The following is a 25,907-nucleotide window of genomic DNA, read 5'->3' as shown; positions in this document are numbered from 1 at the left end:
GAATCAAGCCACCTACAATAACCAGAGTTTCAGTGGACCGAGACGCTGACGTTCAATTTACTGCTGCGGCAAATGAGAAAGAAATCACTGGCGAACACAAGCTGACATTTAAGGGCTTTTTGACACCATCACCTGGTGCATTCACAGACATACTACAGCTTAGAAACACTTATAATCCTACTCTCCCTATTCCTTACACATATATTCTTGTTTGCCTCCTCCCCCTTCACACCAACCCCCACCACCCTCTGTTCCACACTGGTAAACGAGGCCTTGTCACTCCCCATCAGTAAATGAGTTCATCGGACTAACGAGCAAGCAAAGGGCCCCGACACACTAACAAGGGTCTGTTGGCTGCCTGTGCCTCTGGACCAATCAGGACCCTCATCACCGTTGACACAAAGCCTCCAAGAGCCCTCTGGAGCCAATTAAGACAGATTTTGCTTTTGAGATTGAGTGATAGCCAGAAAAAAAAAAAGATAGGAAGAGGGAGCAGGAAGGACTGAGAGTACTGTACTGGAGAGAGGGACAGCAAGATGCATCAACATATTTTCAATGTAAAGATTCACTGAAAGAGGTGTGTTTCAATCAAATTGAGACGGTGTAGTTAGTTTGTAGGCTGAGCTTGGGGTGAAATAGGAGTCACTCAAGAGGAAAACAATGCTCCCTCACCGTAAGGACCTGGAATCATATGACTTTAAGACAGTGCAGCCACATGACTCTACTTTCACACTCCAGCAGTTATCCTGTAGCCTTTGTGCCTCAGCCAGAGTATGATTCAACCACCTGGTCATGTGCTCCACGACTGTTTAAGTATGGGAGTAGTGTAGCTGGGCAAGCAGTGAAAAGTATAAAAGTGATATACCCCAGTGAAGACCAATACCCAAAAGTATTTCTTCGAAGAATCTCACATATGTGAGAAATATGCTTATTTGTTTCAAGAGTTCAATGAGAAGATTGATCCCACTCTCATATCTATTCCTGGGGTTTCCTGGTAACGTTGTGGTGACAACAAAACTCCAGGAAGTCATTGTACCTCTGCAAGAAAAAGTCCTGCACACAACTCCATAAATCCATACATTGTTGTTTTTACGCCTCTGGTTTGGTATAGATTTAAAAAGATATAGCGTGTTACTTACTGCGTTTTAGAGGTCTGTTTATAATAACAATAATAATAGAAATGTTTCTTGATAACACACCAATGCACCAGGGGTTTGGTGTCCAGCTCAAATGCACCTCGGCACTAAATAGTAAATTTAGCGCTTTTCTAGTCTTCCGAACACTCAAAGCGCTTTAACACATTATCATTCACCCATTTATACACTGATGGCAGGGGCTACCATGCAAGGAACCACCTGCCCAACAGGACTCTAACTAACCATTCATAAGCAATTTGGGGTCAAGTGTCTTGACCCACAGACACATCGAGTAGAGCCGGGGATCGAACCGCCGATCCTCTGATTGGAGAACGACCCTGGTCTACCACTGAGCCACAGTCGCCCAGAAGGTGAACTGGCCCCTCTACCAGCTACCAGTCCACACTACGTACTTGGTAAGATCTGGACTTGAATCGGCCACGTACCAAACCGTCAAGCTATCGTTATATTAACAACAATAAGCAGTCAGATTTGTATATTATCCATATACCTACAATCTTTGTATAAGTGAGAACAGACAATGCTGGATATTGGGAGCATTGTCTACAAGCTACAATTTAAGTAGTCAAAGCCATTTGTGTCCACCAATGACTGATGGGTACAATTGTTCTACCATCATGTAACTAATTCAAGATGTAATCACTGGACACATATAAAGGCCTATTTGCCTTGAGGGCAGTAAAACAAACTACGAGCTAAAAAGAAATAAACATAACTAAGAAGCTGCGCTGGAGTGTGAGAGAATTAAAGCAAAATAAACAAGCCCAGCTTGCAGCAAGTGTAGGTTATGAAGCCTAAAGGCTCAAAGCATTCAGTCCAAACGTCACCCAGTAAGGGTTTGCACTCCCTAAAGAAAGTCCCCTTTGAAAGGATCTGTGGGGCCACTTAGTCTGAATTTAGCCTAATAAGGATTAAACCCCTTTTGGGCCCTTTTCACTGTTTGCTAACAGGTTAGCCTTTTCTCCTTTCCTTTCCTTGGCTGCTTAGCCTTTTTGAAGAGGGAACAAAAAAAAAAAAAGGTCTTGTGTGGATTTAGGGAAATGCTGCAGTGATCTCTGGGTTAATTGGTAGAGAAGTGAAGACTTCAGTGCATTAACTCATTAAACATTCAGCCTTTGGGCATAAGCTATAAGGACGAAAGCCTCAGAAGACCCCCGACACATAATAAGACACCAAAGCGGCAACACTAAACACTAATGGTGTCAGGGATATACATAAACATGGAATTCATAAATGAAAAAGAGTCACAACACCGGTAAATACAACAATGTGAACCTTTTCAACCCAAAAGTGTTACATATTTTGGTAATTTACACATAGATAGCTTCAGGGATGCCAACGTATATAAAATGGCTCTTGTTTTTTCAGAGCTTCCCTTTTTTTTTTTAACCCCGTCGCAGCTTAGACTGGGGCCGCAAAGGGCAGAGTTAGTGGCTCAAAGGTGATGGGGAACAAAGGACGGATAAGGCCGCATAAGTGAAGGGAAGAGGGGTGTGAAATGCACCAGACATCCACAAATTGAGAAGATCCTCTCTGCTGTCTTTGCACGATGCACGTTTTAAAACCTCCAACTAGGACACAGTGCACATAAAATGCACCCTTAAGAGCTGCAAAGCAGCTACACACAGTGTAAGACCTTAACAGTATTGCTGGGCACCTGTTGAGAGTGCGCTGAAAGGGTTTGAATACGTTTCTTGATTTGTCATGCTCATCAGTAAACAATTGCACATCAGGAAACGGAGTAAAAGAATGTTTATGCTTTTCACAGATATTCAGAAAATCGAGGAGACGGCACAGAGCCACCGCTGAAGCGCAGGAGGTGTTTTAGCCTCAATGCTTTTGGCACTCTGTTCCCCTTTAAGCCGCCATGGCAAACATCAGACAGGTTAAGATCGCTGACCGGCTCCTATCGCATTCTCCCCGCTTTCCTTCAATCTCTCATTTTGCCATTTAGTGATGGATAGGCTTTTTCGGGGTTGGTGCAAGGCTTCGCAGGAGTAAATTCTTTTCTAATCCGGCTTTTGTCACCAGCTTAAGTGGGTGTGGGGTGAAAAGTACACCCCTGTTGGGGAATTCGGGGTTGGTTGTCCGAAGCAAAAGAGGAGAGAGAGAATGGGACTTGTATACAAGGAACAGCAGTGGAGACTTTTAAGAATTTGACGGTGACTCAATTGGAGCTACAGGTTTATCAGGTTTAACACTTTGAGATACAACTGTAAAAGAGTGAATATAATTAGTGACCATGTTCAATATTCTGGAGGCAGATAAATTATGAGTGAAGTGAAAGTGAAAAGTGAAGTACAACAAGATTCACTTAGACGATAGCAGAAGACTGACTACTATCTACACCCTTTGTAGAGTTAATGTTACAAGCTATAAACACAACTTTGACACATGCAGCAAACATGGAGCAATATCAGCATTTATTTGCAGTTGTGCTTTGGCCGCCAGATAAATGCAAGTTAAATATTCACTCTCCTAAATCCTAAGATAAATACCTGTCTCTCAAGCTGCTAAATGTGACACTTAGTTCACCAGCTAGTCTCCAACTTTAACTGTCTGCAATCTATTGTACAGATGTGTATATATCTTCTTTCTACAGAGCAGAAGTAAAGCTTGGTTGTGCTGATGTCTGCTAGAAATGAGTGTTGGATGAGTAAGTAATCTGCAGAACGTCCCTATGGATGTGCCATTTCAACCAGACTGGATGGGTCATTAACCATTATGGCAACGGCGGCACCAGCATTCAGCAATGTAACATTCTGCTCTCCGGCACATGAGATATCTTTACACCACAGTGCTATCAGCTTACCTTATAAAAACAAATACATCTGGTTAGAATGTACTCTTGATTTATATTAGGAATTAACAGCTATGATAAATATATTATGTCCTAGTCCTGTCATTTTGGCTTCGTATTTATGAGGCATTCTAAGATTAGAAATACTGATAAAAAGGAAGCCCAACAACAAACATTAACTCAAATCCTCCAACATATGGATCTAGTTTTATCATTTGAAATACAGCACAGACCTTTTTTGACAAAACAAGAGCACATTTACAATTCCAATTTCAAATATGCCGGGCTGGACATCGATTTTTCAATTGGAGCTGGCTGTCTCTCTGACCTCAGCTGAATAACAGAGGCTTGTGTGAACAGCAGGTACACAGGTGCCGATTGTAATATCAGTAGCCTACCGGGCAGACTGGCATCCATAAACAGGTCTATCCATCAGGCTGGTGTGTTGCCTTTGACACGTGTGTCAGAGGCAGACGAAGGGAATAAATGATGGAGAGAGGGGATCAATCAAAGGAAGGGAGGGGAGGCACCTGCCCCCTGACTGGCCCAGTCAAACCCAGAGATGGAGCATGATGGAGGGGCTAGGCTCAGGTGCAAAGGGGGGGTGGCAGCTCTTTGTCTGGAGGTGCTTGGTTAAGTGTGAGCCGGGTCTCGGCCACAGTGGTCTGCGGTTGTGGTCAGGTCCAAAGTCAGGTCACAAACAGAGGGATAGAGAGAGGCCGAGCATGTTTACTGGTGAAAAGAGATGGGGTAGTTGTTTGTGTGCTTGTGTGGGAGGGAAGAGCAATTGGAAGGGAGACATTAGTCATCATTAGGTGGCGAGATGACACAGTGTCTAATGGTTCTTTATGTGATTGCCAATGTGGCAATCGTCTTTCCTCGACCTGTCCTACCTGGTTACAACTCACTGCAGAGATTCATCTACCTGCTTTGCACAAGATGCACGGTTTACATCTCGCCATGGCTTAAAAAAAAAAAAAAAAAAGACTTGAGTCTACAGTCATACTACCTGTTCTGTGAGGCTATACTTTGTCACGAGGTGCTTCGAGTTAAATCTTTGTTTAGTATGTTAGCATGCTAACATTGCTCATTAGAACTAAACACAAAGTACAGATGAGGCTGAGGGAAATGCCAATTGTTTTGAAGACCTATTGCATTGATTCAAATGTCCCGATGATGGCGCTACGTAAAAAGTTAAGGGATCATCAAAATGATTACAATTCATCCTGCAAGTACATGATTGTCTGTATTGATGCATCCAATAGTTGTCGCGACGACCCACTTAAAACCCTAAAAGTCAAACTTGTTGTGGCACAAGGGGAAAGTCAGGGTATCACTACAGTTAATTGGGATTCATCATCTGGAAACCATGAATGTCTGTGCAACATTTGGCGCCAATTCATGTGATAAAGGTTGATTAATATTACTGGATCAGCAAAAACTTTGACCCGATGGTGGCCCTAAATGAATATGCAGGAGATCGTCAAAGTCAGAATGACTCATCCTACGGGGACCATGAATGTCTGAATGAAATTCCATGGTTATCCACCCAATAGTTGTTGAGATATTTCACTAAAACAAGTGTCAACATCACTGTTGAGGAAAAGTCAGACAATGGCATGGTTTAACTCACAAAAGAAAAGAAAAGGAATCATCTTGAATTCGGCATATGTATTTCCGTTGATCTTAAAGTCTGTCAATCGGCAAATTCCAGAGGATATCTGACAAATACGAGTACAAAGACCATGAACAAAAGGATAAGACAGTATTTTGGCTTCTTCAAAGCTTTGAGGCCCATCAGTAACAAGTCTTCCTCCATCAGTCTTAAACACCCAACACCGCTGACCTCATCCCTACAGAATGAGTAAGGCATCGCTGATATAACCTCACTCAAACAACTGGACCGTAATACGGGAGACTATATCACAAACATCGATGGAGAGGAGGTGGTTTACATATGCATTTCGTGTTAGGGAGACACAAAGATAAAGAGACAGTAAAAAAGGTAACAAGACTTTAGTGCTCTACTGGGGAACAGAAACTCACTTCAGGAAGCTTTAAACCTTTATTTGGCCTTATCTCCTCTAATTGGCCTAAATCATTTGTAATTGTTTGCACATGTCTTCATGTTGAGCAGCTCCCGAAGCTCGGACTGTGACTTGACATAAGCAGTGAGGCAAATCGAGAGGAGCAGCATGATAATAATTGGGTTTCCTGATGACTGGATGAGCCAAACTGGGCTGCGGGGAATGATGCTTGTGATTAAACTGACCCTGGATGTTTAGGATTCGAGGAAAGAGAAAATCAGGGAGGAATACATGACGGCTGCGATGCTAACGAGTCCGTCTCCGGTAAGGAAATGTTTCATGTCTCACAGGTGCTATAATCACTGTACCTGGCAACCAAGGAGGGACAGACAGGGAAATAGTGAAGGAAAGATGGGAAGGAAAGAGGAAGAAGGTCATCCCAACCCATCACTCCGCCGGTTGTTGTCGTGGTATGGCTGAGCGATTTATTGACCATCCCAGGATGCACTCTGTCAGAGCGGACGAGGAGAGCGGAGGGAATGGATGGTGAAGCGGCATGAAGGAGTGACAGAGGGAGGGAACAAGGGAGGGAAGGAGGCCAATATGAATGAGTGAGAGTGAGGGGATCCGTTTCCTTGGGCTCATTGATAATGACATACCTGCTCGGGCTGTCCGTTAGTCCTATAGCACACACTACTTAGGCTCTAACTGGAAAATCAATAGGCTCCTCTCTCAGAGACCTCTTGCTGCCATGGCTCTTTGTGATTGGCAGCTGCAGCCGAAGGTCGTCCCTGGTGACCATGAGAGTTTGGTGGAGCGAGCAAGGGGAGGGCGGGTGGGGATGATGCAGTCCCAGCAGTTTGACACTTTAGGGAGAGCTTAACGATATGGGACTGGTTGCTACATAACACTGCGGTGGTTCTCTTTGACTGAGAGACCATCCATTCAGCCACTCCAGCAAACCCCGAGAAGCCGTCACCACCCCACTAATTAGAGTTACCAATGTCTTCTCAACGGAGGTTTTATCATTGCGTAGTGCAAGGTTGGACACTGACCTTTTGGAGAAATGTACTGATGTTCTTTCCAAAATGTTTTTCTATCTGGCCTTTGGCTAAAACTTTTTGGAAACCATGTGGATCTCCACAGGATTCAGAAAGAGCAGCACAGTTAAACTTCCATCAGCTGGGTTTTACAGTTAATTAAAGCATAGAAGAAAACCGAGAAGGTCATATGAGGCAAAATAACAGATTATTATTACAACATAGTGTGATATTTGGTTCATTGTAACATGCCATTAGGTGCATGGCATGATTTTTTTTAACAGTCTTTAGAAGTACCTTTTTTTCTGTGATTGATTTTCACATCGTTGTGTGGCCCAGTAACTAAATTATTTCTCCATCAATGAATTGCTCCCTAAATGTGTCCCAGTAGTATACTAATAAAGTACATGCAATGTATTACAGTTGACAATGCAACATTTTGGAGTTAGTCCAATAACAAACAATTACGTGTACCTTTTTATACTGACATGAGTATACAAGTCAAGTCGAAACTTCAATCGGCGGCTTAAAAATTTGACAAGTTCATAAATAAAAAGAAAAACTTTTTCAATATATTTTTAACTTACTTTCTGTATTTTTCAATATGTTGCTGAAGCTGTCACACCATCCTCAACATCCTCAACATTTTCATTTTCTGCTTTGTTATTTCCAGTGTGTGATGGATTGTGGGACATTGTAAATCAAAAACCACAATCAGAAATAATATGACTTTAATGTGAATGCCATTATTTATTTTGCCACCGTGAAAGAACTACATACTCAAACCACAGTTAGAAAGAGTTAATAGCAGTCAGTAGTTTGCTATCTGGACACAAGAACAGTTTATAATACACTCAGTGCAATGGGGATCTAAGGGAGGGTTCCTCCAATCAGGCTTTTGCTGGTATTTCCTTTGACCAATCAGCTGGAAGTAGAGCGAATTTCACTTCCTCATTCATGCAATATTAGTAGTCTCCAGGAGTGGCTCTGCAACAATAACTCCACATGCAATATTGATGGCTTGTGTCTAAACGCAGAGAGGGAGCTGCTAAACACAAACACACGTACCAACACACAGGCAACACACACACACACACACACACACACACACATCTGCTGCGTGACTTCATCAGTTCTGCTATCTGCCGAGCAGATGCAGAGGCCTGCCAGGCAATTAGTTGCCTGCGATGATTTTCTTTGAGCCCTCTATGGAGGGAGCAGCTGGGTCCACCCGGGTTTAGGAGACAGCAGCAAAATGTGCATCTAAAATGTACTCGCTCAGTTCACATGTGTGCCGATGTCGGTCTATGTGCACATGTGCGCATGTGTCGTTGGGTACTAAGCCACTTTTCCCAGCACAGATCATGTTTCCAGAGGGAGGAAAAGGGGAAAAAGAGCATCTACCTAAAAATGCCAAGCCTCGACACCCCCCCCCTCTCACTTGGAATTACAAAGTAAACTAAGCCAAAACGAGAAAGGGAGGAAACTTTCTATTGCCTTCTTCAAATATCTTCTAATGCCATACCAAGCCATAAAACATAACATTTAGAGAAGTATTGCAAGGACCAAGGTATGTGTCACATGTACAGTATAGTACTGTCAACAAGTAGATGAACAAGACTGACCAAATTATGACTGAAATTAAAATGTTCTACAATGTTTTTTGGACATTCATGAAACAGAATCATCACATAAAAGGGAGCAAATATGCTTCAAATATGTTTGAAAGACAAATGATGTCTTTGAGGTTGTTTTACTGATTGTAAACCCTCTAATGGCAACAGTTTAGTGTACACAGTACTGAGCCACCTGGGGTTACTCACTGTAATCTGGTAGGAGGGAGAGGGGAAAGAAGAATAAAGCAGAGACCGTAGGACCGACGGCCAGAGCAAGGACAGAAGAAGAGAAAAACAAAAGATGAGAGGCAGTGAGGTTACTCATCAGCTGGCAGAGATTTGCACTGGCATGGACACTGTTTTGTGCTCAGGAGGGGATCACCGTGGAGTCGTCACACAGACTCAGATCAAAGAGCTCTCTGACAGGCCCCTGATCTTTTCTCCAGTCAATATTAACCAGAGGGGGAACTCTTTAGGCACCACAGATAATTCTCAACGTTTTCAGTAGATAAAGGGCACAAAGAAGCAGCAAGAATGGATGAATGAGTGAGGTGGCCTTTGTCATTATTGTATATATGCTCACTATAAAAAAGGGGAAAAGGGGAATAATTTGAGAAGAAATGGATAGAATAGAAACTAAAAACTATCCCAAAGGCCCCCAAAGTTTCTCCTGGCCTCCCCGGTATAGTGTGCTGACCCTACTTCTGCTTTCCACCTACAACTGTAATGTGCAGAACGGCACATGAAAGGTACACACACACAGTTTTCTAAGATAAGGCTGACCTTTACATTTTAACTGGTAAAATAAGCAGATCTCATAAGGTCCACTGTATCCAGTCTATTCTACGTTGCAAGACAAAATATTAACAGTTACTAGGAACATGTGGTTTGAAAGGTACACCAAAACGGTTTTGCCTGCCGTCGTAGATTTCATGAAATTACAGTTAGCATGTCCTTCATAATATTTGGACACTTGCTCTCCAAGTCGATTAATCTCTCATGAGCTATGAGCTTGGTAGTAAAGAGTAAAATCAAACAGCCAGACATTTTTTTCTCATTTATTTCTTTCGAGTTCTATCTTTTTCCTAATTTTTAAACATTACGTTTTACTTGAGTAAGACGCGGAGGAAAGGAATGCCAAATCTTAGTTTAACTATTATTTATTGAAAAATGTCCCAATAAGTCAACTGTTGCTTTTCTTGCCAGAGTTTCTGGATCCTCCAGTAGTTCTAGGAACAATATCCAAATAGATCTTGTGCGTCGCTCGTCCATCAAATTCAACAGTCAGGACACACAAGCTAATGCTTGTCGGTAATGTTTCACCTTGAATGTTTTTTCTTGGTGGGGGAAAAAAAGTTAAATTAATTATTCTAGATGGGCAAACAGTCCCTGCCAAGTCAAACCGAATAACAGAACACTGTGCAGAATATGTGCATGTTATATAATAAAATATAAAGTTTGTGTGACAAGTTACTGTCTTTTCAAGAAGAAAATAAATATGATGCGATCCCATAAAAATCATATTGAATGCATTTGAATTTAAAGCATATTTGTTGACATGAGCTCAAATATTCAGCAGGTCTTCCAAACTGAACTAAATAATACATTCTACATTTGTTTTATCATAAGTTACTTATGATTACCACTCCCGAAAGACTCATCAGCACTCGCAAAAAGGCTACTTGATGAAGTCCAGAGAATGTGTCACTATGAAGGGGGGGGCTCATTAATCTTTGCCTCTTCTGAAATGTTTGTGGCTTACTTGCATAGTTGGCTACTTCATATCAGTAAATGGGTTTCTGGAAATCATTGCTGAATCAATATTGTGCATTATGTAACATTACTGCTGTAACAAGTGTCACGACATTCATGCATATTTTATTTGTATTTCATTTGCACAAATATAGCGGTGTTTGGTTTCTATGGCCTCTGGATTGCAGTTTCAACAGGCAGGATGCAGAGAGAAAATATTAAGACATTTTCCATAATGTAGCTATAGGTATACAGTTAACCATATTGTCTGTGATCAAGACTTCAAGGAAGCCATTTAACATATTATAGACTGAGGTCTGTTTATTAGTGTAGGTCTGATTTATTTTCTGAAATTATAAGATTGGACTATAGCCGATAGAAAGGTTTGAGCCTGATGTCATATGATAGTGACAGGTTTTACTGCTCAGAAAAAGATAATCACTTGAAAGTACAGCACGTATTTAACATGAGCCTTGAAATAATAGACTTAAAAGTTGCGAGAAAAACTCAATTTAACTCCATATAATTTTATGCAAGACGCTTATAATGACCGCCACCTCGTTAATTTGAATAGCGGACACGTGCTAAAGGACTGCAAAGGTAACTGGCTGCAAAAAATACCTCACCTAAACATTTCATAAAACTTTCACTCCGGATTATTTGTATATTCCCAGCCTGCTAAATATGTCTCGCATCGCAGCCGCTTGTCTGTGGGAGAATGTAATGACTTCTTTAGTCCTCCAACATGAAGTCTGGGTGACAAGGGGACTTCAATTACACCGTTGGAGAGACCCATGGTTAAATTATTCAGCATGGACAACGTTCAGGGTGATAAACCCACGGGCAAATTATCGCGCGCGCTCGCGTGTATGTGTGGACGTGTGCGTAGATGTGTGTGGGAAGCCTCGGACACACGTCTTGTTTTCAGTTATTTGGCTCAATCCAAAATATCGACTGTGTAAATAACACCAAATATATAATTTTAAATCAATTGATTATAGTTAAAAGGTGTATCTGGTGGGTACATATCTGGCGTTCATTTTATTATCTGATCGTTCCAGTTAGTTTCGGTCGCTCTATATTCAAGCGTATATCTAAGCCTATGCTGCAGGTGCACGCGACACAATTACTATTTTAAACTTGCATTAAAAAAAAGAAAGCGGCTAAACAATATTCAACAGCACAAAATATTTAGAGTTCATAAAAAAAGATACGATTTTACATGAATGTGATAAAAAACACAATCACAAAAAAAATGAAGGATTTGGAACTAATCTTAAATGAAGAGAGTAAGTAAAACAACAATAAAATGAATTAGTTGCATTAGTTGTATTTTTAAAGTTGTAATTAAATTTACAAATAAAGTGACCAACTGACCATGTCTCGCGCTACATGTCTAATTAGAAAAAGGGAAATCACACGTTAAATAGATCGATAGATGCTATACATTTTCAGACTTCTTATGATAGAAGTGACATGCTGCGTAATGGATGACAATAAACGATACTTGCTGTCAATGAGAGAGAAAAAACGTTGCCGTTACAGAGCCTTTCACATATGAGAAATACACGGGAAAAAACTCAATTAAAAACGGAGAGAAAAAGAGACTTATAATAGTGCAAAGTTAAAGACGGTCACTCATACTTTGACTACATTACTCCTCAGAACGCACCGGGTAAATTACGCACAAAGAGCAACACTGAAAAATAAATGTTTTACTGCTGCAAGTCTCAAAGAGTATACACTTGAATCCGCCCGTATAAACCTAGTGGGTTGTGAGTTCCTGTGTCGGATTGGGAGCAGTCGACACCAGCTCCTCGCGCCCCGATGCTGCCGAGGCTTGACTGGAGCTCCTCGTGCTCCGATTGGCTGCCCGCACTGACAGCTCGGCACATGATTGCAGGAGAAGAAGCCCGACCCCTTTCAATCTTGCTAAAGCAACCATTCATAAACTACACAAGTCCAGCTCACAGCTGAGTGTGGACGAAAAAGTGAGCGGGGACGCAGAGGAGAGAATAAACAGCAAGAGGAGATGATGGTCACTGTAGGCGATGTTAGCCTTTAAGCGTCTGCAACCCAGGACCCGGATGATGACCCGCAGCCTGAATACGACTCTACCTCGCGGTGCTGGAAGTGCTGTTGGGTTGGACTGATATTTAGCAGGGCTAATATCGTTGCATCCCTATCCGTTTCCTCCTCCTCACGCTGACGTCCATCCGCTGCTCCAAGCCAAACAACTTTTGATCACACACTTTTTTTCCTGCACGGGGAAGCGTCTGCCTCTGGCTGTACCGGTAAGCATTGGATCCGTCAACTTATTGCGACTCCCCGGTGTACAGCCCGGACCTCTGCCCGAACATGATCGCGACGCAGGCAAAGCTGGTTTACCAGCTCAACAAATATCACAACGAGAGATGCCAAGCTCGCAAAGCGGCCATTGCAAAGACCATCCGGGAGGTTTGTAAAGTGGTGTCGGATGTTCTGAAGGAGGTGGAGGTGCAGGAGCCCCGGTTCATCAGCTCCCTCAGCGAGATAGATGCGCGCTTCGAGGGGATGGAGGTCATCTCCCCCAATGAGTTTGAGGTGGTGCTTTACCTCAACCAAATGGGGGTGTTCAACTTCGTGGATGACGGCTCCTTGCCCGGCTGCGCGGTGCTGAAGCTGAGCGATGGCCGTAAAAGGAGCATGTCGCTGTGGGTCGAGTTCATCACCGCCTCGGGCTACCTCTCGGCCAGAAAGATCCGCTCCAGGTTCCAGACTCTGGTGGCACAGGCCGTGGACAAATGCAGCTACCGTGACGTGGTAAAGATGGTGGCGGACACCAGCGAGGTCAGACTAAGGATCAGGGAGAGGTACGTGGTGCAGATCACGCCCGCGTTCAAGTGCACTGGGATTTGGCCTCGGAGCGCGGCTCAGTGGCCCATGCCCCACATCCCCTGGCCCGGTCCCAACCGGGTAGCGGAAGTCAAAGCAGAGGGGTTTAACCTCCTCTCCAAAGAGTGCTACTCGTTAACGGGGAAGCAGAGCTCCGCGGAGAGCGACGCCTGGGTGCTGCAGTTCAGCGAGGCCGAGAACAGGCTGCTAATGGCCGGCTGCAGGAAGAAGTGCCTGTCCGTGCTGAAGACTTTGAGGGACCGTCACCTGGAGCTCCCGGGACAGCCGCTCCAAAACTACCACATGAAGACCCTGCTGCTGTACGAGTGCGAGAAACACCCGAGAGAGACCGACTGGGACGAGTCTTGCCTCGGAGACCGACTGAATGGCATCCTGCTGCAGCTCATATCCTGTCTGCAGTGCCGCAGATGTCCCCACTACTTCTTGCCAAACTTGGACTTGTTTCAGGGAAAGCCTCACTCGGCCCTGGAGGCTGCTGCAAAGCAGACGTGGAGACTAGCGAGGGAAATCCTCACCAACGCTAAAAGTTTGGACAAACTATGAAGTGATTGTCGAGACAGAGCCGAAGAGACATTTTGGGATAACACAAAAAAAAAAACTTCAGAGAAGGACAAATACGATTCTGCAACTGATTCTCCAAGCAATGTGAAAACAAAAAAAAATCAGTAAGAAAAATAATGCAGCGAGCAAACCACAAAACCCTTTTTAAATGGAGCAATTGGGCCACTGCCAGAGAGAAAGTGAAGGTACATTTTCAGATAAATGTAATGACTTTCAGTTGTCTTCTTTAAATGTTTTCACAAAGTGAAGAAACGTTTATTTAAATATATGCACAAAATCGTTAAGTGAAAGAAAAATGTAGCGTGCCAAGTTCAATTTTTTTCATTATGTGACTTTAAAAGAAATGTTAATAAAATGTTGCAAATTAAATTACAACTTGGCCTCGTGTCTTGGCGTGTTTTGACAGCTGATATGACAGGCACATCTGTAGCATTTTATTTTTTGCTATTGTCTGATGAAGAGAATCATTCAATGATTCATTTTGACGAGAGACAGCTGACCTGGGATCAACACTGGGAAAAGAAAAATGGAAGCGTTTGCTACATTTAAAGAAGGAATGTGCACCGCCGACTTCAGGCCATACGTTATTTTTTTTACAGTGACAGGCTCTAAAGGATTTTCGAATGAATGTAAATCAACAGTCTCGTGTTAATATATAGGCCTGGTAGCATCTCTGCTTTAACAGCAGCACGCGCACAGGGCCTACACACAAACTGAAGCCTTAATCTGATGAATGCAGAGGGTTTTAGATAGCGCAGTGCTATCGTATACGACACCTTTATTCTAGAGTTTTTTTAACAATGGATTCTGACTCAAAAATCACATTCAAATGAATGCGCATGTTATTAAAATCAACATATTTAAATACGCAACTATACAGGTTTAAAACAAATCAGATCATTTCATGCAGTGTTCAACTGAACAAACACAACCACCTGTGGGCCAGCAGTCTCCCGTAGCTAACATGAAGAAGTATCGATATTAGTCCAAATTTGACTATATCTATTTTTTTTAATCGGAGCCCTATTTCCGTGCAATTTATTTATTTATTTTTTAAATAGGTTTACTTTTAAAAAAATCCTGATGACTACTAATGTTAAGGCCTGATCCATGTGCCGTTATGTTTTACCCATGGAGAGTTTAATCATTTGTTTATTTATCACAAACAAAAATGTATTTCTTATTCCCACTTAATATAAATGTTATTGCGTTAAATTTACTTTAGAAAATACTCATGGAGAAAAAACATACATATTGCAAAGAAAACATGCGGTAAACGACATTTATTCCCCAATTCATTTAAAATAGTCACATTGTAACTTGTGACAAGACATTAATCTCGTCTTTGACTCAACATTACCAGGTGTTCAACACACTCATGTCTGCTTTTAAATGCATTTCAAATAACACGTGCTTGTGAAACATACTGTGCTCGTCAGCCTGCACAGCAGTTAAAGGAAGCTCGAGCATGGCTTCAAAACGTTTGACAATTCGAGACGTGATCAATGGAGCTCGAGTCTCTTACCTTTGGATCGATGGCCTTGAAGCCCGGCTCGTCTTCGTCCACCTCGAAGTAGAGCTCGGAGGCGGTGATGGACAGAGTGCCTTTCACCACCACGGCCGGAGCCACCAGCTGAGCGCTGGCGCTCACGTTTACTGGGCCTGGAGGACAGACACATGTCGGTCAGAGAGACAAGCGCACCGTCCTCCTCTCAAAGTGGAAGCGGCGGGGGGGGGGGGGGGGGGGGGGGGGGGGGATCCGCTGCTTTTACGCAGCAAAGGTAAACATATAAAACTCAACAAGGGATTACACTGAGCGGTGTGTTTGCCTGTTAGAAACACAGTGGGGGCCTTCAATCCAGCACGTGGTTAGTTAATAAACACGCCAAAGATAACGATCCTCTGTGTCTATTTTGGAAGTTTAGAGTGATTCTTACAGAAATAATGTTTACAGACAACTATTTGCATTAGAGTTGCGGTATATTCAAATTGCTATACGGCTACTTCAAACACCGTCAGTAGTGTTTCTCCTAGATAATCTACAATTAACGAGTTCAAATTGAACTAAGAAAAATAGCTGCCCACTGTGTGATACATATCTATCCCAATAGCATATTGCAGGCCTAGGCTAGGCTATATCTAAAAAACTCGCACTAAAATAAACGATAAACAGTGTGCAACTTTGCGACATAATTGTCAGAAATCGACTGTCAGTCAGGACGCATTGATTGCGGGCGGTTGAAAGAAGCTCTGTTTAATCTCTCATCAATCTTAATTTATGCCAGTATATGACAATGAGCGCCCGGCTCAGGGGAGCTGTGGCTGTTAGCTCTGCCCGGCTCTGCACATATGAGGCATTGTATTTGCAGATGTGCGCTGCGGAGAAACGAAGCTCGGAGCCCGGCTTGATTTCCCTGAGCGCCCGCCCCGCACACTCGTGCAAACGGATGGAATAAACATACATATATTTATTCATCCCTCTGCCGCTCGTGAACCCCGTGAGCACTGACATGTTATCCGTGGGTTGAAATAACATTTTTTTTTTTTTTTAGTTCCATTCAAGTCAAAGACATTCAATTACACCTGAAGCAGACAGCTGTTTAAGACGAGAAGCTGAAGCTCTCCTGACTCCATTCTCACAGTACACATCACTTTATTAGACAGCGTTCAACGTTTAATCCTATTGTCCTCCAGTTGCGTTATTTTAATAGCATTCTGAACCCCACTAATGCAGCTTAGTCTGGTGGGCGCTGTCACTGCACATACAGGGGGAAAAAAATGCGGATTACACTGCAATCCGATTAGAGGACTAAATTATATTTAATTAGGAATCTTTAAATATCAGACGGCTCAAAAGCAACAAAGGACTGGCAACATCGTGAGCTGGATAAAGTATAATATACGGTTGTGTTGACGTCATTTCATCAGACTATCGGGCTCTTGAGGGGAGGTTTTATTTCGGCTATGCTGCAGATAATGTCCCATTCCAGGCTGAGCAGTATCCTGGGATAAACTCATCTACTGCTGGATAGAAAAACATGTTTAAAGAGTTGCTGCTGTATGTTTGTGAAGTAGACTTCCAGTGGCAGACAGAAAACTGAAAATACTGTGTTTTCACAAGTACTCTGGTGGTGCCATAATGAGAGTTCGGTAAGGCTTTTATTCAAGGCTCTTTTTTTTTTTTTTACTTGTACAGAAGGGTTCTTATCTAAACAACACACTGATATTAAAGCAAAACAGGGGAAATCCTATGGGAGATGTGGTGCACAAGACAAAGTGCTCTATAACTCACTATTCTCAACAGTGGCACATGCATATGTAGGATTTTAAGCTCCATGAAAATGACAACGAGCATGTTTCTTTATTTTGTTTGAGCTGCAGGACAAACAGCGCAACAGGAGGGGTGAGAGGGGAAGAGAGTGAGCCGTTTCTTTACCTGTTAAGTTCTCCAGGTCCTTCTCCTCCAGGGATGACAGAGTGTCATCGTCTCCGTCAAGCAATGTCTCACTCTCAGAGTTTTGATTTCCCAGAGCCTGGCTCCTGATGGACTGCTTGCCTTTGAGAACATCCTCCTCGGACGCTGGAGGGGGAAAGGGGGCATTTTATTTTTAGTATTTTACGTCATATGCATACAATACAAAAAATATTTTACCCCAATAAGCATTTGTACCTTTGTTTCAGTGCGCTGTTTGATGGCTTTCAAAGTTTAAATGATCAAATGTTTGAGCACATTTTTAACTGAGACAAAACACCCGATTCAGCTTTTCTCTTTAACAACAGCAAATCAAAGCAACCATTACAAACAAGCCATGACAGTGGAAATAGTATATTTAGATTGACTAATAAAAAGTGGTTGTGCTCTAATATGAACCATCAGCCTAATTTCTACCGTCTTTAACCATAGTGGTGGTGTGGTACATAAAGAGAAGGCTGTCCATTCAAATCAGTGATTAGTGTAACAAACTCACATCAAATCAAAATTTGAATGTAATCTATATTTTCAGAATTGCATTCATTTAGCACTCTTCATAAAACAATTGATTTGAGACTAATTATTAAAGTAATTCATGAATTTAGTGAAACATATCTTTGTTGGTTTTCAAAGCTTTTTCAAACAGAAAGAGGTAATCTTTGTTATAAGTATAGCAGGTTTACCCTCTGATAAAACTATTCACTAAGCACTGCCGTTTAACCTACATTCAGCAGAGGAGCCATGCTGACTTGTGTCGCATTTTCAGACATCTAGAGCTACGAGCAGACTAACTGAAAACAACGAGGCAGACTAAAGACCGACATGATGCAAACCCTAAGCGCATCAAAACAAAACACCATTTAACACAAAGATTATTCAAACATTCATTTTAAAACAAAACGAGGGTTCACACACTGCCCGTTTTGATCTCGCCTCAACACGACTTGAGGTTCCCAATGGATTATTTAAGAAAAATGTTAATCTGCAAACATTTACAAAGCCCTGCATTCCCCAGTGGTGCATGGTGAGGATCCGCAGACACAAGTCCACGGCACAAAGACGAGCTGGCACGTCCTCCCTCTTTGTAAACATAGCTGGCGAAATAGCCGGAGCTTTCTCAGCTTCTGTGTACGTTTTCTAATCCCGCATTCTGGTAAAAGCAACACAGTTTTAATCCAGTTAGACGCTGAACATACATTTTTTTTCCTTCATTATCACCTGAGATCAATTGCACTTCCTAAAAATGCACAGCCGCGTCATGTGGTAACATACTTTGAAACTGCTAGAGGAGCTAGGATAAAAAATCTCTTGTCATGGAAAATATGCAGCTCACCGATATTTAGAATGGTCTTCCTGTAATTAAGCCTCCCTGGAGGATTCTTTAGTTAGCAGCACTGAAATTACTACCAGCTCCTCTAATACGTACCACATGCCATTGTATTCACACCAAGCAAGTGGACAGGGGACTTATCACAAGCTTAAAATACAGAGATGTATCTGATCTTCTAGGAATTTCACCGTCAACATGCTCAGCAATGCTCAACCCAAGTACTGTATTACTAACATACAGTATTAAGCCTTACACATACAGTCTGATGCAACTCAACCTGGAGACTGGGCTGATCCATGCTCCTATTACCCTCAAGCACAAGTTATTAATAGTTCCTCAGTATAATATACACTGAAGTAAGTGAAACCAAAATACTGACCAGTCAGCTGGAGTGTAGCAAGGAAAGCTATTTTGTTCATGTCACACATAAAAGAAACGTGCAGATAAGTGACAGGCTACGCGCTAACTTCTCACTCTTTCTGTTCCGAAAGTGGATAGTGTTTATTTTTTTCTTCATATAATTTGACAAGTCTGAGGTTTTGGCGGGGTTGTGCGTGTGTGTGTGTGTGTGTGTCTGGGGAATCATGCTGGTTAACTTCAGAGTACAAGCTTTTACCAATTGGATTTAAAATCGAAATATGCAAGTGTATAATATGGAATTAGCTGATAATTAAGCGCTATAAATAATACTAAATAAATACAACATTTAGATGCAAAATTACAACAATCGTTAACCTTATTAAAATGGCATTTAAATCAAATCGTAATTTTAAAAGACTACAATGAAAAACAATCTATGCAAAGAGCAGACGGGCCACATTGACAAAAAAAAAAAGTCCAGCAGGGCACTTCAACCTCATCACTCATCACACGGGGAGCAGAAAGGTGCAGAAATCCCAACAGGTTACACTTTTCCAAGACCCCATTTCCCGACTGAGAGGTTCAACTACCTGCTTATACAACTCAAGGCATGCATGGTCACAGCAATTAAATTGTCAAAATTAACAAATTTGTTTTTAACGGGAGCGTAGCCAGGAGTGTGGTCATGAGGCGAGTATTGATTACCAGAACAGAGACATTAGTCTTCAGGTATTTACTCTGCCACCTCTGGAACACGGGGCCCGGACCAGACCAAATCAATCCCCAGAAAAGATGGTTCTTTCCAGGCATAAATACATAACAGCCTACTCAAGCCTACTGGCAGCCACACACTCCTCCTGTGGAAATCATCTTGGCGCAGTATGAATGATAACGGTTGTCCCTACCCTTAACGCAGAAATGCACATTTTCTCCCATGTTCAAATGCAAAGACATGTTCCGCTCTTTTAAAAAAAAAAGAAGGAAAAACAACACTTTGTTACAATAGATCACTCAGTAAAAAATGCTAAATATTTTCCATTGCTTCTAATTTTATGATCAAGCGTGAGATTTGAAAAGTGCAGCCACAAGTAGCAAGAAAATTAGGGTAAATTCAGGCTTGATCTTATACTAAATATTTTCTTAGGGGGAGAGACTGCATTTTCCCCTCTGCATCTGATGAATATAATTACAGCCAGATATGACCTTTGTGCTCCGTTTGAAAACTCAGCCCCGCATTCTCATCTTGAGCTGCACTTCCGTAACAAATGTCGGGTCGACTAAAACAAGACGAAAGGTTACATCAGAAAATGGATGCCGGCAGGCTTCAACGTCAAAGAGTTATTTTAATGATATATTCTCGTACTTCAGTCGAGCAGTACACTCTCCCGAGGTAGCATACCCTCGCCACAACTGGCTGCTGACGATTTTTACACAAACTTGGCTTTGAAACCAAATGTTTTCAGGAATTTGTCCCCCCGCCCCCCCAGTGAAGAATAAACACAGCACATAAATAGTTTAGAATAAAATTGAATACCAGACCAAATACCTGAATGACGGAACACCGTCAACAGTTTTTCATCAGCTAAAAGAAGTCAACGACAGAGCGTAAGTGATGCGTCTGTTCTCTGTCATGAACTAGCTGAAGGGAAAACAAGGAGGAATTAAGATGGAGACTAAGTTAAATTCAGAGGTTTGCAGCAGAAGAGCAGCGACCAGCTGGCCTCGGTCTCCAGCTGCCTCCACACTGCAGCCATTACTGCAGACCAGAAGTCTCCCAGGATCCTGGGATCCCCAACACTTATTGCTTTTAGATCACATTCGTATTGACTTCTGTCACACCTGCCATTTGTCTTCGGGAGGGAATGATGTCACATTTAAGGGGACTTTTGCGGGAGACACATTGAGGACATTTTTGGTCGAGAAACGGCCGTTTACCGGAGAGAGGATTTGATTGAGCTGGTAAAATGTAGGTCCAGCATGACGATGATTGCAAACCCTGGTGGTGTGCTGGATTTCTTTTGTAGAAATGAGGGATTACGTGCACTCGAGAAGAGAAATGCGACTCCTGGTGTTAATGCAGGGACATGTGTCATTTAGATGTTGTGGTCACAGGTGACTGCTGGGAATGTTAAGTTGCTCTCACACAATGTTTATTGAAAATCGGCACCTGTCTTTACAGGGAAGCGCACGAAAACAATGAAAAATGTATCGGCCTTGTTTGAATACGAAAGGAAAAAGTAATCAATGCTGTTAGTTTAAATGAGAACGCTGTACTTTGGGTAAAAGCAGAGTATTGAATATTGTTTTTTATTCCATACCCCATTAAACTTTCCCACATCTTAAGAGGGTCACAGTACAATGTGGACTCTCTCTTCAATGATGTTCGGTAGACTGCAATTTGTGTTTACTAGGCTGTTAATTAAGCTGAAGGACCAATACAATTTATCACATTCAATCAATAAATTCATCGTAATTATACACCTCAAAACTCATTTTATTTAGAATATTGTATTATGTTTACCTCTGATCTAAAACTATTCTGTAAGAAAATGCATCAAAAAGCATGAATCCCAAAATGATCCCTCAGTCAAACGCAAAAAATCTCAACAAGGGAACAAAATATAGGAGCGTGAATGCTACTTACCACTGATATAAGCCACTGTTATGCAGCGAAGAAAAAAAGAATAGACAAAAATTCACATTTCATTTGAGTCATAGCCACTTAGCTGAAAACTGAATTTCTGAGCAAAGCATGCAACAGAAACAGTCGATTGTTAGTCCAGCTTTGCCTAATGGGAGGCAGAGTATGAAACTACCTTTGTGAAATCTAAATGAGGGTGCTATTTTACGGCCTTGTTGTACAATAAATCTTTTTATTACCATGTACCTGGTGCTACCACCAAGTGAGTAAGAAAGGGAGTGTGCAACCAACAGGAAGGGACTTGGTGGATGGGACTGACCGTGTTCGGCCGCGGCTTTGAGCGTAGCCTCTGAGTGAGTGGATCCGGAGGGGTTCCTGATGAAGCGACGTCGCCGCCTTAAATCGTCCTCCCAGTAGTCCAGGCGCCAGAACTCCCTCGGCCGGCTGCAGCGAGACAGAGGTAGCACATGTGTTAGCAATTACCAGCCAGCATGGTATAGCAGCCCAGCATTAGCGCTCGGTCCGAGCAAGCGTACATAAAGACAGCATTGTGTTTTTGCTGGTCTTTTTTTACCCTCAGAATAACTCTTTAAAAAACATTCCCTTAGACACAAGCTTGCAGCCCAAATCATTGGACTCGACAGTGACGGTATCTCCATCTAAAGAGACTAAGGTGTTCCCTTTTTCATTTATTTTTGCCTGCGCTCTCTGTGAGATGGTGAACTGAGCACTAAGTGCATCACAGTGGAAGGAGCAAATGCCAGCGTGATCATTTTCCACACACTTCTAGGGCACATGCCTCCATTCTAGGCTCATTTCAAGCCCAGCAGGATACCTCTTGTCAGGACTCATGGCTAGCAGGATAAGGAGAAGGCCATTACAAACACAGAGGAGGGGGGGGGGGGTGGATAGCATTACCAATATTAATCAATGTCTACAGCAGCCATTTCTCTTTCCAATTCACATCTCCCTTTACCAGGCCCGGTCAGTAAATCATCCCGCTCTCAAGGCAAAGAAAGTGTTAACTTTTAATGAGGAGTCATTGCCACATAGCATTGTACGTGTACACTGTGTACCTGTCTATAATGAAATATCTCTTCTATTTTTGAAAGTGGTTTAATTAAAACGTAATCTAAAATATTCATTACCCATGGCTTGGAGGCACCACAAAGCGTAATAAAATCATTTTTCTCATTACATGTTTCTTTTTCAGTTTAAAGGGTTTTTAATTTGAAGAACTTTTTAGTGCAAAACAAAGATGTTTATGTGGCATTGGGCAGCACAGAAATCCACTCTTTTTAACTGTGAAAACAGCTCATGCGTTAATGATTAACAACTCAGTTGGGAGGGAAAAACAACATGCACTTGGGTCTTTAGTGAGACTAAATCCCGACTGTCTGACTCAAGTCAAATAATCGTTTTACTTGTACTAAATGTTCTCATGAGGAAAACACTTTTAGGAAATAAGAAAACCCTAGTCTAGGCATGTCCTGGAGTTGATTCTGTTTGGATTTGTTCATCGCAGATATTCCTAAAATCCACTCAAACAATTTTCCACGATTTCGTAAAATACTGTAAATCTTTTAAATTCTGCTGGGCTGTGCGAAAAATGTAAAAACAACACCAGCAGGACCTACACTCATGAATCATACAGTAAATGAAGAGACGTGCTACCTACAAACCATGTGGGTGCAAAATGGTTCTATATTCCACAGACTAACCTTTTTGAAAAAATTAAAAGCACAAAAAAAGGCGCAAAAAAAAAAAAAAAAGGTGGCAAAACTGATGTTACAAGAAGACAAACCCAGATTGAATTGATTCAAAACATTTCTAAACTAATAAAAACTAAACCATGACCAGGATATTCATAACTGGCTGCAGTGTATCCTGTGAAGGTGTAAAAGACACAGTTTATGGTTTCAGTGGTATAAACTATGACGGGAGAACCCCTCCATACTTTATGTGATCTACTCTTGAACGCTGCTCTGGCCGGGGGCTCCTCACAAATCTTCAGTTCAACACCAATGATCACACAGGGGCCTCCAAAAGGTAAAGGGGCTTTACGCAAGAAAATAAATACAATTTCCAAGCGGGTACTTTAAAACCCGGCATGCCCTGGCTAATGAAAACCATTGATTATTTGATTTATCTGGACACAAGAAAAGAAAAGAAATCTGTCTCAAAATGCTTGATGACGAGTGGAGGGTTGCTGCTGCTCATATCTGGAGTCTGTATGTAAATTCAGTGCACAGAAGACGACCATTGACGCCACGATATGGGAAAGATGTTTAGGAAATTTTCAAAACAGCATAAATGAAAATGTAGATTTTGTATATTCAGGAGCAGTGAATCAAGAGTGTGTGCAGGTCTGTGCAAGACCAGATTTCTCACCAGTGACAAAGACCCCGCTCCGTGTTTGTGTGTGATAGTCTCTGAACGCAAATGGCCACTTCATCATCCTGCCTGCAATGGTATTCATCTATGAAAATAATTATCAAGGTTGTGCATGGCGCACAGCTCCGAATCAGGACGCACTCGTCTCTCATCTCATGGAAGAGTGGGGGGATGTCTGATTCACACAATACACATTAATCCATCAGGAGGGGAACCATTGGCTGGAGTAATTAGTCAAAGCATTAGGAGGGGGGGGAGAGACCACCTCTGCCAGTCATATTCATCCAGCGCACCATGAACAGGCGACAATGGAAGACCTAATGATGGGGTGCTGGAAGAGGTGGACGCGCGATGAAAGATACCTCGTCATCAATCCCCAATGAGAGCGCCGCCGTAACGAGAATGGAGATGTACGGCGCTATGCAACCCCCATACCGCACACTGAGTGTGTTTCCACAAACACGATAAATTATTCAGAGCTCATCCATCCTCCTAGGGCATCCTTGGCAGAATTTACTGAAGCACCATTCTTCAAAATAACAACGATTAAAATAACAAAAGGGCCGGCGTTGTGCCGCGGCTCACGCCGACCACTAGTGTAATTAGTAATTAGTTTGGTCATAAAAGGTGTCTGGAAGGCCGGCTCGTTAAGCCTGAAGTGACTGTTGCCTGATGATGAACGTAGGGGAGAGAAAATCTGACAGACGGAGGAGAGCGTGCTCTTTTTAAATCTGGGCAAAACTTTGATATACAACACTGCAAGCTCTGAGTTTGTGTGTACTAAAGAGAATTTGTTGGGCCTTTCTAATGCAGACCACATTGGCTACTGATGAAACAGAGTTGGGAAGAGTTTTATGTGAAGTAGTAAATAGTGATTACCTTTTTGTTTTTCTCTCTCTCTCTTTTTTTTTAAAAAACATCTTTTGGATGCTCGTCAGGGCTCTGGAGTTGTACATTTGAGAAAGTTTACCAACACAGAGGACTAATGGGGAAGTTCAAGTTGCTCCTTTTATGTGGCCCTGATGCTTTTTCCCCCTGATCGGGTAACAAAGCAGTTATGCCTTCAATTTAATAAACTCAACAAAAACCACCATCACGCTGCAAGGAGACACTTTGCTGCTTCAGGATTAATAAACGGCTTATTTGGAAAGATGAGTGTTTAGAGAAGTGGAGGGACAAGTGAACTACATCAACGATGTAAACCATCGTCCAACACATGGGAGCCGTTTACCCAAATAACTAGCAAGACGCACGTAATGTATAAATCCCAGTACGAGTTGTCAGTCTGTTACGATTACAACCAAATAACAAAACATTAGAAATACACACCTTAATCTTATACAGAGTGGATATTTTCTTTCTTTCTTTTGTTGACTATTACAGTTTCGTGCAGCAGGATTCATTTCCCTTGGGGGGTATTAAGGTTTAATCTTGTCCTAAATATAGTACTAATCTGGCATTAAGAAACACTAAAATAAACAATCCCAATCCACTTTCAAGTCCCCGCTATTAATCATCATATGTTATTGGGATTATCAAATGGCCAGTTTTAACATGCTAATAGATTCTCTCTGCAGGTCCTGAAAGTTTCATAGCGCTGCTATTTATATGGCACAATTGTTCATTTGTTGTTGTTGTTGTTTTTTTGGGGGGAGGGGGGGCAATTCCAGTTTTAAAAAGTTTCTTTTGACACAAGAAACTGATATTAGACAAAGAAAAGCATCATATATCCTACTTGGCTATTTTATATCATTTCATTTGAATTCAGCTTTTTAAGAAAGGTATAGGGCGACTACGGAGAGGTAGCGAGAATATTACTCCGTTTGCATGGCTTTCATTTTAAAGCATTTGATGTTATGTAA

General features: G+C 42.1%; 2 protein-coding genes across 4 annotated transcripts in view; one reads left to right on the top strand and one right to left on the bottom strand.

Moving 5' to 3' along the window:
- lrba (LPS-responsive vesicle trafficking, beach and anchor containing) overlaps positions 1–25,907 on the bottom strand; it is a 180,203-nt gene that overhangs the window by 57,545 nt on the left and 96,751 nt on the right. For all 3 annotated transcript variants that reach the window (XM_079159646.1, XM_079159648.1, XM_079159647.1), the window contains exons 37-39: positions 21,971–22,095; positions 17,285–17,428; positions 15,374–15,510 (exon numbers count right to left, since the gene is read on the bottom strand). In XM_079159646.1, the coding sequence (XP_079015772.1) occupies positions 15,374–15,510; positions 17,285–17,428; positions 21,971–22,095 (406 nt within the window). The remainder of the gene's footprint in view (positions 1–15,373; positions 15,511–17,284; positions 17,429–21,970; positions 22,096–25,907) is intronic.
- Positions 12,395–14,099, top strand: mab21l2 (mab-21-like 2). Its single transcript, XM_079159649.1, has one exon. The coding sequence runs from the start codon at positions 12,751–12,753 to the stop codon at positions 13,828–13,830; it is 1,080 nt and encodes a 359-aa protein (XP_079015775.1). The 5' UTR covers positions 12,395–12,750; the 3' UTR covers positions 13,831–14,099.

Source organism: Pholis gunnellus, assembly GCF_910591455.1.
Source record: "Pholis gunnellus genome assembly, chromosome: 5".
NCBI classification, from domain to species: Eukaryota; Metazoa; Chordata; class Actinopteri; order Perciformes; family Pholidae; genus Pholis; species Pholis gunnellus.
Note: the sequence above shows the minus strand (reverse complement) of the source record. Positions and strands in the feature narration are given on the sequence as shown.

Coding starts and splice junctions, on each gene's coding strand:
- mab21l2 (XM_079159649.1), top strand. CDS start 12,751: ATGATCGCGACGCAGGCAAAGCTGGTTTACCAGCTCAACAAATATCAC.